Genomic DNA, 13,660 nt, shown 5'->3' with positions numbered 1-13,660 from the left:
GGTCACACAACCTCTAACCTCCACCTCAGCCCACATTATGTTCCTTCTGTGACCATGTAAATCATTTTCTTCTCTTGCCTATCCAATTGCCTCTTTCCTCACTCTGGCTCCATCTCCTTAAGTCACCAGTACAGGGCTCTGGGTCTCTACTTGGTCTTTGGTGCATTTGGTTTGGTTTTTTGATTCTCCCCTCCCACCCAACTAATAAGTTCTTTCCACCAAGCAGGTGTTCCTACTTGGTAGAGTTGGTTTTCAATAAATGTACGTCCAACAAACTGTCTTTGGGAAACAGCCTTGGTTATTATGTGTGCACAAATTAGCAGACTTTCCATTTTCCTCTTCAATTCCATGATCTTGAGATCAAAGAGAATTTATTCACAGAAGCATAAACTATCAATGCTTACTAGGAAAGTGTCTGTAGCTGCAGGCTGTGCAGATCATACCCAGACACACTGCAACGAACACTCTAGTCCAGATAGGCCATTATATGCTGTGCTGGAGAACATACTGCATAATGTAAGTTAATCCTGTCTGGCTGACCTCTTAAGTGCTCTGGATCCAGTTACCACCTAATGCCTGTACCAATGAAGTCCTATTACACCCCATTGGCCCCTAGTGATGATCCCAGTGCTTAGAGAGTTGTTCAAAGGGCTCGTATGAGGTCCGTCACTGTAAAACATTCCCCAAATAATTCTGTTGGGAGCTTTTGTTCTTGTAAATGCACCTCCATTTGAGTGTACGAAACACTCACGCAGACGGTGCTGCCACATAATCAGAGAATCCAAAAGCTCTATCCCTTTCAAGATTAGTGCAGAACTTCAGAGATGGCCTCTGCTTGGTTACCAGCAGGAAAATGCTGATAGCTGTAATTGAGTTTCAGGACATCCTTTTCAGTGTGGGTATTTATGGCAGCTAAAGAACTTTTGGACATAAAAGGCTGTACAAAAATAGCTTCAATCGTTGCTTAAGCTGAGGACCACTGCTAGATACCATCTTCCAAGATAGGAAAGAAGCAATGGCCATAATTACCGTGATGGGGACAAAATAAAGCATAAGACAGCAAAAGGAGCCAGACTGTGGGAATGCTTATTATACTAAGCCACCCTCCTTGAAGATGGAGGAACTTAGGCACCTTAGGAAAATCCTAGGGGTTCTGCATACAAAAGGAGTTGGCAATGGAAGGGAACTGTATAGTTGAAGCTCCATGGTGAGGTCAAGTGCATAGGCATTCACTGACTTCTTATACGGCCTGCACTAGCACTAACCCCCCTTCTGTCGCCAGCTACGTCCTTTTCTTCTCTTGGTCTATGCAGCTGCTACTTTCTCTCCATCTGGCTAGATCCCCTTATTGCAGGGCCCTGGGCCTCCCTACTTGGTGTCTTCCATGCCTTCATTCTCTTTCCCCCCCCACAAACTATAAGCTCTGCCTACCAAGCAGGCATGTCTAACTCCTCCTATGTATTCACCTTCAAGTAAAGCTCAGAGACTGAGTCTCTGTCTCCAAACACAGCGTTTTGGTTACACATCTCAAGATGAGAAGTTCATCCCATCTGTCCCTAGAACAGCTGCATGACTTGCTGGTTTTGTAACTAAAGAAGTGCTATCTGCCAGCAGTGCCACTTACTGAGGGGCATCTGCTCGGCAGGTGTGTTCGGAGCACTTTGCACCTAGCCTGACCAACTCTATGAGGTATGCTCCTTTAGAGGGTAGGGAGGGAGGCTTCTAGAGAGTAAGGGACCTCCTGATCAGCTAGCATACCCTAAGGAAGAGACTCGTCTCTTGGTTCTACAGAATTTGCTATTACTAGGTGTCTGCACTATAGCACAGCTCAACTTCTCATGTGCATGAGCATTGGTAGAGGATCTTGCTAAGCACACATTCTGACTCTGGAAGTCTGGAGTGGGTCCGAGATTTTCACTCCTAATATCACCCTCACCCCTGGCAATCATGAGGCAGCTGGGTCATGTACTATGCTTTGAATAGCAAGGCACTTTTCCACAACAAAGACACAGCTTCTTTTCATGGACAGAATACTGTTTCAGTATTTGCAGTCACGGGCCCTCAAGTGATTCCTTGACCCTGATACATTTGAGACCACATGGAGACAAAAAAGTTATCAATCCAGAAGCAATAGTGATTATGGAATGCTTACACTTCCATATATTTTTACAGTAAAAATGCATTAAAAATCTTTCATAAAAGAAACTTTAAAAAAATACAAGTAGGCTATTGAGTCCTCCCACCTCTGAACATTCTTGCAGACATCAGTTGTATAACAGGGGGCAGGGCGGGGGAGATCCTAATGGTTTGATTTATTCATACAAAATACTCATCCATCATCATACCTCATCAACACTCTTACGTGGAGTGGAAGGTTGGGGAGAAAAGGCTCACAAGACTCAGTTTCCCATAAAGGTTACAGTAGACTGCAGAGAATTTGACTTTTCTGCTTAGTGTATAGTTCTCTGTACTTTGAAAGCACAATACTTTCATATGAAGTCTGATGTACAGAACGAAGGTTACATTGCTACAGCAAAATTCCTCAGAAACTGAGCCAGGCTCAGGTGGGTGGCACTGACTTTAAATGCTGAATACCATCTCTTACAATGAGACAGGACATCTTGATGTTAACTTCCGGATGCAATACAAAAATCATCCTTGACTCTTATTTAATACCCATAGGCTGTGATCGAGAAGATGAACCAGTCACATAACAGACTGTGCTAGAAGTAGTGAGAAAAACCCTAGCGGCAGAGCCTCAAGTGTGACACCTCCAAGGTCGCTCTCAGGAAAGCGATGAAAGAAACATTGCCACTCACTGTAGCCTTCCTCAGCATTAGTACTATAGTCAATGTATGCTTGTAGCAAAAACTCTGATGGTAACCACAGACTCCCCGCCCCCTTTAGCTACACGATGTACTCTGGGTTTGATTCAGGAAAAGAACTTTGGTCATGTCCACATAACCATAGCTACTCAGTGTAAAGTGATGTAGAAGCCCTAAATCAAATAAAGCTATGAACACTGTAATATTTATATGTGCATAGTGTTTTATAAAAAGATTGGCCCACACGCTGCTCTTCATCAACACAGAAAGAGCATTAAGCAAGAAATAAATGAGGGGAGAACAGAGAACGCAATGGATGCTTGACTATTCATGAGCAGGCTCTCCATGGAGAGACGACAGCCCCAACAAACTAAAGCTTTAGTGGTACTTACATAGCCTCCCATTTTAGACAACTTTACATACCTGATCTAGTTTATAGGATATTCTCAAGAATCAATCTGTTCATATTCAGAAATAGAAACACACATCATATTCCTCAAAGCTAGATTTTTGTCATAAATTCTCTTTTATACAAAAAAAGGCAACAATTGTTTATTTTTTTTCCAACAGGCTCTATTAATTACAATTTTAAACTCTACATACAATGATTGGCTGGTTTGCTTCTTCTTCTTCTTCTTTTTTTTTTTTTTGTCTTTTTTCTCCCCTCCCCTAATACAGTACCATAGGAACAACAGTGATTGACTTGCAAAGTTTTTGTGTCTGAATGGAAAATGCAAAACAGTACGAGAGAAATACGAGTGCACCGTCAGCAGCGGTGTGCTGCAGCGCTCCAACAGGTACAAGCAAACACTTTGGCTCAGCTAGGCAGTAATCCACTTAAACCGCTTCTCAGGGCTACAGCTGACCCAACCGCACCTCAGGGGCTTCAGAAAAATGGGTCTATGGTAGAAAGAAAAACCTTTACATTTGAGTTTGCTGCCCCCAAACGGGCAAAGAACAGGGTCATGGGGATGGAGGTTTCCCAGCACATCAAGAACTACTGGAGCTATCGCTTTCTGCCTTGCCCTTCAGTCAATCCTTCAGACCTGGTTACGGTTTCAAAGTGCATAATCAGCTATTCTGGGAATAAGCAGCCCAATGCTTTTGAAATATCACGAGAGAGGTTTCCTCCACCAAAGTCCACTCCTCGGCTCCCATTCAGCAGAAAGCAACCATGAGCTAATGCGAAACACTGGGGGAGGGCACTCTTTTCATGCTGGAGACATTTCCGTCTCCCTGGTCCCAGAGGCACAAGGTCCATCTACTCAGCTTCCTATGGGACCACACAGCCCAGAAGCAGCTTGTCTGCTCCTTCTAGAGACTGACAGGTTGTGATGGGCACTGCTGTATGGGAAATGTAGTCTATGGTGGAGCTGATGAACCTGACCATCTCAGCTAAGGCTGTATTTGGTTCATGGCAGCCAAACATCCTGTTTCTGCACCTTCCTGGGCCAGGGAGAGCACAAACCATTCTTTGAAGCAACTATAGTTTGAGATGATAAAGTTTCTCAGCGCTGTGCACGGTCGTCATAAATATCCTTCACTTGTAGTAGTATTCTTGCCATGCAGCTTGGCCACCCTAATCCACCCTAAAGGCCCTCAGTTCGTACAAGTAGAAGTTTGCCTTTTTGTGTTCTGTGTTTCTGAAAAACAAGGGTTTACAGTACAGCACTAGTTCACGTCTAAGGGTTTATACTGAGTTCAATTTAACTGCATTTACTTAGAGGACCGGACCATAGCCCCGTTTATCTATAAGAGAAATAGCTTGCCCCAAAGAGGGAACAATTCTCAACAATTCTATAGCTTGTGAAGAAACAAAATATACATCCCTTTGGGCCATCATTTTGGCAAATAATTTTCAAAAAAAAGTATGCATTTAAAAATACTTTCTTTAATATTATACATCAGGCACAAGACTTTCTTTCATATATATTTTTTTCTTATAAGATTTCAAATGCATAAAATGTCCATTACTATTCATAGGTCTCTTCAGGTGTAGATGCTTCCTCAGGTAAGAAACTAAATTATTTCATGTTTGCGACCTTCCTCTTAGAACCTTTGACACGGTAAAGGTTGCAATGGGACTGGAGTCTCAGATGCTGAGGTCGGTGCTACATTCTTTATAAGGTCGCCTTCTCTGCTCCGGGGGATTTCGGGGACTTCTCCCAGCTTCAGGCTTCAGACCAGTCTCCTCCTTGTCTCGGTGGCCAACCTTGTCGTCCCGGTTCCTTTTGTCCAGTGATCGCTCTCGCCTGCGCTCGGGGGACCTGGCCCTCCTCCTGTCGGTGGACTTGGCTCTCCTCTCAGGCGAGCCCCCTCTTCTGCGCTCTGGGGACCGTCTCTGATCCAGGAGTCTTTCGAGGGACCTCCGCCGGCGGCTGGGGGAGCTGTCTCTTCTCCGGGTGGGTGACCGCTCTCGCTTCCTCTCAGGGGACATCTCCCTTCTCTTCTCATGCTTCTCCCTCCTTTCCAAAGTGTTGTCAGCGCTGCGGGTGCCTTCCCTGCGCTTCTCTGGGGACCGCTTCTTGGGGCCATTGGTGGCTGTCCGCTCCGGCTGTGTGTCTCTCCATGCATCGGGTGGCCGGTCTTTGGGCCGGCATGCCCCACTGTCGGGTTTTCTAGAAGTTCCATTCCAGGTGTGGTGTTCGTTGGGTTGTTTGCTGTGCTCCTTGTTGCCTTTTGGATCCTTCGCGTGTGCCCGCTTTTCCCCATGTTGTGATGATTTGTGAAGATCGGGTGGGTAACTGGACTCCAAGGCTGGATGAGGTCTGCGGTCAGGCGGCCCCGGCCTCACTTCCGGAACACCTTGTGCACCGGTGGAGGGGCCGTTCCTGTCGCTGCTGGGGTCTGCCAGGAAGAAAAACAAGAGCAACAGTTCAACAAGAAGGTCCTGTGGCTCCTGGCCCCGGTTCCCTCCCACACTGGACTCATTAGTCACAACAAACAAACAACTGTTAAAGCAGATTCCAAGCCAACTGAATCTTGGTTAAGTATTACTACAACTAGTTAGGATTAAAAACTAGCGCTATGGCTTTCAACATCTAGCTGACCATTCCCTAGACCCCGAAGACAGACCATAGGAGAAATTATAAATGGTTTTAGCTTTTAAAAGGCAGAACTGAAGGGTCTGTCTAGAGGTACCAGGACGATTGCACCCTGATCCACACCTGCTCTTCCCTAGCCACCCATCAGCCTTTTCCCGGCCTTAGCCTTTCTTCCGTTTCCCTCCAATACCATTTTATTTGCAGAATACTTGTTCTGGCTAAAATTAACCTAGGCCACAGGCCTGGGTGGGCTTGAGGAAAGCTATCTGGGGGTTAGAAATAGTGGCTGGCTTATCTGGGTGGTGATTGTTCTCCTGCTTGGTAGGTCATAGAAAACATATTTCTACTTTAAAAAAATGATTCAGGGTATTGGGCAAAGGGGGTTATCTAGGGAACACATGGGGCAAATGTCAGCTGTCAAATGTGACACCTGCTTGAAGGGCCATTAAACTACTTCTTTTACATTTAACTATTTTTTCTACTTTCGAGTAAAGTTAAAAACAAAAAAACAAGGAACTGTATTTAAAAAAGCTTTCTGCCGGATAAAAGGGAAGGGAATAGGTTGCTAGGTGCACCTTTGATGAGTTGGGGTTTATAAAATCTCTATGTTTAAAAGCACCTTCCTTTATGATGTAAGAAGCAGCCATAATGATATTCAGGAGCCATCGGACTGCTTCTCAGTTCGGATCTAAACGCTGGACAGCCCATGGCAAGTCTCATTTATCACTCAACTATCTGAACCGACACTACAACCATTCAAGGCAGCTTCTTGAATTTATGAGAGCTTTGCAAAGCAGGATGTTTTGCTGCAATGATAAAGCTATCACGTTTTAGGTGCCTGGGCTGCTGAGCTGCAGTGGGGGATACAGGGCTTTAACAATGTCTTGCATGAGACAGCTAAGACAACAGTAACCAGATAGTCTGTCTCACGAATGATCTCTCAAAACCCAGGACAGGCTCATCGAAGAGAGAGATATAGTCTACAGCATGGGTCCTAACAGTCTTAGGACCCCTTCCTACGGGGGGAGGGCTGTTAACATTTATTTGGGGTCAGCGATCCCTCTTTAACTTGACCACTGTGGTGCAAAAACATTTTTTTTTAAAAAAAATGGGTGTGCTATACGCCAATAAAACTTATTGACAAAACCAAGCTGTGACCAGGATTTGATTCACAGGCTAGAGTTTGCTGATAGACACCTGAACAACCAGGAATCTCTCCTTCTTCTCCAGCAAAGCCTCACCTACCAGGGAAGAGCTCCGTGATAAGGCTCATTCTGTCTAAATGCTGGGGGTGCTCCCGGGACAAAGACAACCATTCCACACTCGGGGGAGAGAAACACTTAGAGAGCCGTAAACCTAACTTACATTCTTACTCTGTTCTTAAGACAAGGGAGAGCAACACTTCAACAGGGTCAGCCGTGTACTTACAATTCAAAGAACGCAGGGTGCTCAGAATGAATTGCCAAACATATCAAAATAGAGCTAAGCAGAAGCAATGAGGAAATTAGGCCACAGCACAGAAACACCTAGTATTGATTGAGCTACAAACCGTAGTTTGATTATGGCCCATAAGGTAGAAGCAAGCCTCCCCGAGCTTTTCATTTCTCATACATGCAGCGATATTAGGAGGTATCATCGCTGTAGGAGGGAGGGCCCAGCACCAAGAACAGTCAGAGAGGAGGAGAAAGAGAGAAAGAGAAAAAGTTGAACATTTAGATTCCCTATAACAAGAAAGACAGAAAAAAAAAAAACCCCTTCATTTGTTAACATAGGGCAAGAGAGTTTATTTGTCCAGTGAGTCTAAGGCAACACCCAAGGCTGCAGAGACTGCAATTGGAACAACGACGTTTTTAGATAGCTGTAAGATGACTCGAAAACCCAGATGATGATGCATCCTTTTGTTTTTTTGTTTTGTGACTTTTTTTTTTTTCAAACAACTGGAACAATGACAGGCTGGCATAGGAAGCATTAACAATAAACAACCAAAGAACAAAGTCCCCTCCCGCCACCCCACCCAATACCGCGGCAGTTAAATTAAGTACAAAAAACTCATTACAAAAATAGCCTCACAGAGAAGCAGGTTCCAGTCAAGTCAGAAAAATAGTGGAACTTAACATATTATAACCCATTTGTAACTCTAATCAATAGAATTAGAGAGATTTAGTCCAAATGACGCATGGAAACATTACAGTAGCACAACCCTGGCATGTTCAACCCTTTGTGGAAAACCATGTATTTCAATGATCTTTATTTTCAGCCCAAAGAACATTTGTTAGTGTTGGATTTTCATCCTCAGTGCAACAGACATAGGTTTGGAGAAGATACACAGGTTACTGACGATGACTCTCAAGTGAGATATCACATCCAACAGAAGCATAGGGAAGACAGAAAAGGGAGACATGTTACACAGTTTCAGTGGTATCAGTACACCTAATGGTCAGAAGATCAGCATAGTGTGCCACCAGGGCACCTGATGTCATTAAGGTTCCCCTCCCCTTACCTCAGGCCCCTCATATTGTGCACCCGTACCAACGTCCAACACTTGGGGAGGCTGCCCTGCCCTGTCCAGGAGCCACTCTCCTCCTTGAACTATGTCTGCCAATGAGCATCTCATTGAGCCCAAAATGCATCTGGGGATTGTGCAGAGAGACGTTCAGAAAAGAGGGTGATAACAGATAAATCCCGAATAAAGGGGACCAATGTATATGGGAATCTTTCAATCACAGTTTCTATAGAAACTTCTGTAGACCTTTGGTTGGGAAAAAAAGCCCTACATCTAGGGCATAGCTTCCTTTTTTTTTTCTAAAATTTTAAACAAGAATCTCAAATAAATAGGACATAATTATTACAATATACACTATTTTGCCATCAGAACACTAAGCTAGGTAAAGAGCATTGCTGTCTACTCCAACTATGATAAAGATACGATAGAGGAGCTCTCCGTATCACTGGCTTTCCTCATAGGAAAGGTATAGTAGTGTGTTTCCCTCAGGATGGGCACTGGGAATCTAGTTCATCCTTTATCATTTAAAAACATATGGCTAATAGATCAATGTTTCTTTACTCTTGTTTGTGTGACAGTGTGGGCTCAGGTGGTCTGGTTTGGGGTCAAAGACCAGTCGAGAGGGACAGAGAACTGTCAATACAGAGTCTAAACAAAGTGAGCAAAGCCCCCCTCCCCAATATCTCAAAATTTCACACCTCTGCAATAAAGGAACAACAAAAACAAAACAAAACGAAAAAACAAAACAGAGCAAAACAAACAAAGAAACAAACCCAACTAGATATTGTGCCTCAACACCAGTCAGGCAACCTGCTTCTTTAAAGGACTGTGTAAGTCATTTGTGCTAACATTTGGATCTGAGAAACAGTTTGGCACAGTTCAACAAACATTCCTTCGCTCTTGGTCGGACTAGACAGAACGGTCCCTCTGATTATCAGAAAGGGGGCTATCAAGATCTTGTCTTAGGCCACGCCCCAGTCCATGGAAGCAAGCAAAGGATGAAATGTGTAGAGATTTCGGGACAAGCGAGGCAGATAACCACACGGTGCGAGAGGCTGGTAAGACACTGGTGAATAGGGAAACAAAAAGGACTTTCCTGCTGCCGTTCTGGAGACAAACTCATGGAGTCATGCCAGGGAAGGAGGGGATGTTTTCATAGTTTGACCCACCATATTCTGGGACTGAGCCGTCTCCCCGCCTCAGAAACAGACGAACCCTGCGGCCACCGTTCTTTATCAGTTCTATGGCCCGAGAATGTTTCATGTTTTTGGTGGTCTCACCATTGATCTCTAGAATCTCATCACCAATCTGTCAAAGCAAGAGACAAAGTGAAATGGTCACCCTGGGCTTTCATAAGCTCCGGACGTCTTTTTGACTTGAAATTCTTGCCCTCCTTGATTCCCCCACATACACACGAGGCATGTTCCAGGATCCTTTTCTATCGCTTAGGAGGTAGCAGTGAAAAATATGAAACTCTCATGGCAATTAGATTCTAATGAGAGCGAGGCAATTAGTAGGAACACTATACAAGTAGCACGTTACATAACGTTAAGTGCTAACTGAAGCAAAGGAGCTGTAAGGAGAATAGGAGCTCCTGAGGAGGACGTAGTACCATGGCCCCAACTGAGGATCTCTGCTCCATGTAGGGAGAGCTGTGTCCTTTACTCTGGATGTAAGCCAGAACTAGTGAATTGTTTCAAATCAAAAGGATATGGTCAACGTGATAGACTATCAGGTCGCGCAGTTACAGATAACTGTCTTCTGTCTTTTGGTTCTCCCTTGCTCTCTCATTCACTCTCTGGGATGCATGTTATGGGTGCCTGCTGCGGTGAATGTGTTCCCCAAAGCCCCCGTGTTGAATGAAGACTTGGACTCACAGTCTGTAATGATACTGATCAGTGGGGGAATGAAAGGAAGTCGGGTGACCGAGGGCATGTCCTTTAAGAGGGCCCTGGCCTCTTCCTCTCACTCGTTCCTACTCCCTGTTTTGCTTTGTTGCGCATCCTTCCACTCACTATAATACTTTGCCTTCTAAACAGACCCCAAAACAGGCACCTCTGAGACTATGAGGCACAATATGCTTTTCTTCATTTTAGGCTAATTTCTGTAGGTATCTGGTTCTGAAATTTGACTAATACATCACCCTACAGAGTTCTGTGATAAGAAAATGAGAGAAAAACCAGGTGTGGTGGCTCATGCCTTTAATCCCAGCACTTGGGAGGCAGAGCAGAAGGATCTGAGTTTGACCAACACAGTCAGGGCTACTATCCATCCATCCATCCATCCATCCATCCATCCATCCATCCATCCATCCATCCATCTATTATCTATCTATCATCTATCTATCTATCTATCTATCTATCTATCTATCTATCTATCTATCTATCTATCTATCTATCTGCCATGAGCTTGGATCCCATTTCACTTTTGTCAAGCAATTCTATGGCCCTTCAACCTCCTGCACCGCTCAGTTCTTCAGCTGCAGATGGAGATGAAGACAGCCTCATACTACACAGCTCAAGGAGTCATGGGATAAATGTGTCTTAGGAGCTATGCACAACTGTAGAATGATGCTATTTCATGCTATTAGAAACTATTCCTCCCAAATACCCATCATATTTCACTGTTTAATTCTCAAAACTATACTCTGCTTCCTCACTTAAGAAGGCTCAGTTTGGGGCCAGTGAGATGAATGAGTAGGCAGAGGCACTTGCCGCAAAGTCTGAGCTGAATCTGATCCCTGGGACCCACGCTGTGGAAGGAGAGAACTGACCCCTGAAAGTCATCCTATCGTATGCACAACCACATGTATACACACACACACACACACACACACACACACACACACACACACACACACACAGCAGAATAATGTATAGAAATAGAAAGAGTAAACAAAAAGCAAAAAGTTTAAAGATGGAAAAACAAGTATAAACACAATTGAGTTTCTCACTCTTGGCTTGTGTGTGTGTATGCATGTGTGCATGCATGTGTGTGTTGTGTGTGTGTGTGCATGTGTGCATGCATGTGTGTGTTGTGTGTGTGTATGCACATGTATGTCTTTCTGCTCAGGCAGCCCACTTTCTTCTTTCCTGACGATCTCTTCACTGCTGTAGTGGCTCTCTATCTGTTTTAAGTGATGTAACTTATTTATATGCGAGGATCTGTCTCTTCTCAATCATCTAATTCACATGGGCGATAATAACAAACATTACACAGCTAAAGAGCACACAGAGCCCTGGGTATGTGTCTTTGCAAGTTCTCAGGCTAGGCATGCCTGTGGCATGAGGGCACACATGGCTGAGGATGGCTAACAATGTGGCCCAACACAAAACTCTTACTCAAAACTTCAAGAGAATTATTTTTGGCAGTTTTGGTTTTTTTGTAACTTGATTTCGAGGTCCTGGTATGATATTTTGTAGATGATAATGTTATTTCATAATTTCAAAAGGTTTGACACCCCTATAGCAACCCCCAGTTTCAATGTTATGGAACTACTGGCCCCAAGCTAGGGTCCAAGGTTGACTGGGAATCTCTGAGGCTAAGGGAAGGAGCTGGTAACCAACCAGAGAATGAATGAGTTCTCTACTCAGAATCTATAGGCTGCTTGGATTTCCTGCCCTCTATGCATTCTGCACTATCTAGTTTCTTGTGATAGGATCTGCCTTCTGTAAGAGATTAAGCACAAGAAGACTAGGAAAGTCATTCAGAAAATAACCACTTGAAGTATGCTTTAGAAAGAAATATGACAGGAGCCATACATTCAGCTGTGGGAATGTCAAGACATGAGCACAGAGGACATCCGCACAACCACTCTGGACCCCTCTCTACTTACCCTCATCTTTCCACATCTTTCTGCGGGACCATCCTCTGCTAAGCGCAGAACATAGAGGTCCATATTATACTCTCGCCCCCCTCGAAGACTAAAGCCAAACCCCTTGGCTCCTCTTTCCAGTTCCACAGTGTAAAAATCTTGCTCCTATATGAAGAAATTAAACGCAGTCATTCTGGGGGAAGTTAGATCCACATCCATTTCTCTTAGTGACTTTGCAAAAAGACACAGACTCTATCTGCAACTCCCACCTCAGTGAATCTGGCTTATTAACCATCTTTATTAATCTTCATCCACCTGAGGAGTTAGGAATCCTGAATCTGCAAGCACGCATGAGCATGCCTATATACACGCACACATTTACAACGCTCAGTCAGTAGGGCTGCGGTTGACACATGAGGCAGGAAAACTCTTCACTGCATCCGACCAGCCACTGGCTGCTGTAATGCTAGATGTCCTGTACCTGGTAAATGCTAGCAGTGCCCTAAGTCAGCCTTTATAAAGGAGGGCCCAGTTTCCATTCTGCTTGGAGAAGAAGGCCAGCTAAGCATTTCCCTTCGGATCACCCGTGTTCCTCACATTTGCATCACTGTTATCTGTGCATTTCCAACCCGAGGATGAGACTTGCACTCTATGGTTTTAACTGAAATTCACCAGCTAGAGACATGTCGTATAGAAAAAGACACTTTCTTCGCAGAAACAGGTTTTGAAAACCATGAGAAACAAGACACTAGCTGCCCTGTTTCTCTGATCACTGAGTCTTGTGACAGCCTTTCTTTCTTCTGCCTCACAAAAGAATACCTAGAGTATTTTTCAAAGGCAGTAAAAACAAAATGTCATTTTCTAGACAATCAAATTTGAGCACACATCTGGATAAATCACCTCACCAAAAAAAAAAAGGTTGTTTATTTTGAAATAAGGGTTCCTTAAGATTCAGAAGTCGGAGGGAAATGAGGAAGAATACAGAAGAGAAGCAGCTCGCACCTGTGCAGTCTGTGGTCCTTTGAACTCAAACTGAGAATCCTGCTTTGGTTTGGTGGTGTTCCTGCCAAAATGAGAGGCACAAATATAAAAGCAGTCCAAGGGGAAAGTAAGAAAGAAAAATCAAAGACGTCTGTACATTAGGCAGGAGCTACTTTATCCCTTCAGCAATGCCAGCCATGACAATACCAGCGACAACAGAGAACCCAAGCCACATCTGACCTGGTTTCCTGGGTCCCTTGCTGAGAAGGGGCATGAGTGGTGGTGATGGTGGCGATCTTCTCGGCATTGGTCAGCAGTGTGGCATTTGAGGACTCTGTAAGGCAGAGCATAAAGAGACATGAAGGCCTTAGAGAAGACATCAACCAACTGGGAGGCGTGCAGAAACTCTGGATTGAGATGAAAGATTCAGACTGACTTCCCTGTCTCTATCTCAAATAGTTGTCTTAAGTTTCTAAACCATCAGGTGGTCAGC

The 13,660-nt window shown here is 44.3% G+C and overlaps 1 protein-coding gene across 37 annotated transcripts in view; it reads right to left on the bottom strand.

The window, feature by feature from the left end:
• Positions 1-3,373: 3,373 nt before the first annotated feature.
• The window catches only part of Magi1 (membrane associated guanylate kinase, WW and PDZ domain containing 1), a 625,393-nt gene continuing 615,106 nt past the window's right edge, over positions 3,374-13,660 (bottom strand). For 16 of the 37 annotated variants that reach the window (XM_075983417.1, XM_075983405.1, XM_075983407.1 and 13 more), the window contains 5 exons: positions 13,408-13,501; positions 13,189-13,249; positions 12,208-12,351; positions 9,542-9,680; positions 3,374-5,672 (listed from right to left, as the gene is read on the bottom strand). In XM_075983417.1, coding sequence (XP_075839532.1) covers positions 4,918-5,672; positions 9,542-9,680; positions 12,208-12,351; positions 13,189-13,249; positions 13,408-13,501 — 1,193 coding nt within the window. In that variant the 3' untranslated portion in view covers positions 3,374-4,917. Of the gene's footprint in view, positions 5,673-7,418; positions 7,508-7,628; positions 9,681-12,207; positions 12,352-13,188; positions 13,250-13,407; positions 13,502-13,660 lie in introns of those variants that run through there. The other 21 variants (XM_075983419.1, XM_075983421.1, XM_075983423.1 and 18 more) reach the window with 2 other exon arrangements.

The sequence above is a fragment of the Microtus pennsylvanicus genome, chromosome 8, assembly GCF_037038515.1.
Source record: "Microtus pennsylvanicus isolate mMicPen1 chromosome 8, mMicPen1.hap1, whole genome shotgun sequence".
In the NCBI taxonomy this organism is placed as follows: domain Eukaryota; kingdom Metazoa; phylum Chordata; class Mammalia; order Rodentia; family Cricetidae; genus Microtus; species Microtus pennsylvanicus.
The sequence above is the reverse complement of the archived record's forward strand: the minus strand, read 5'-3'. Positions and strand labels throughout refer to the sequence as shown.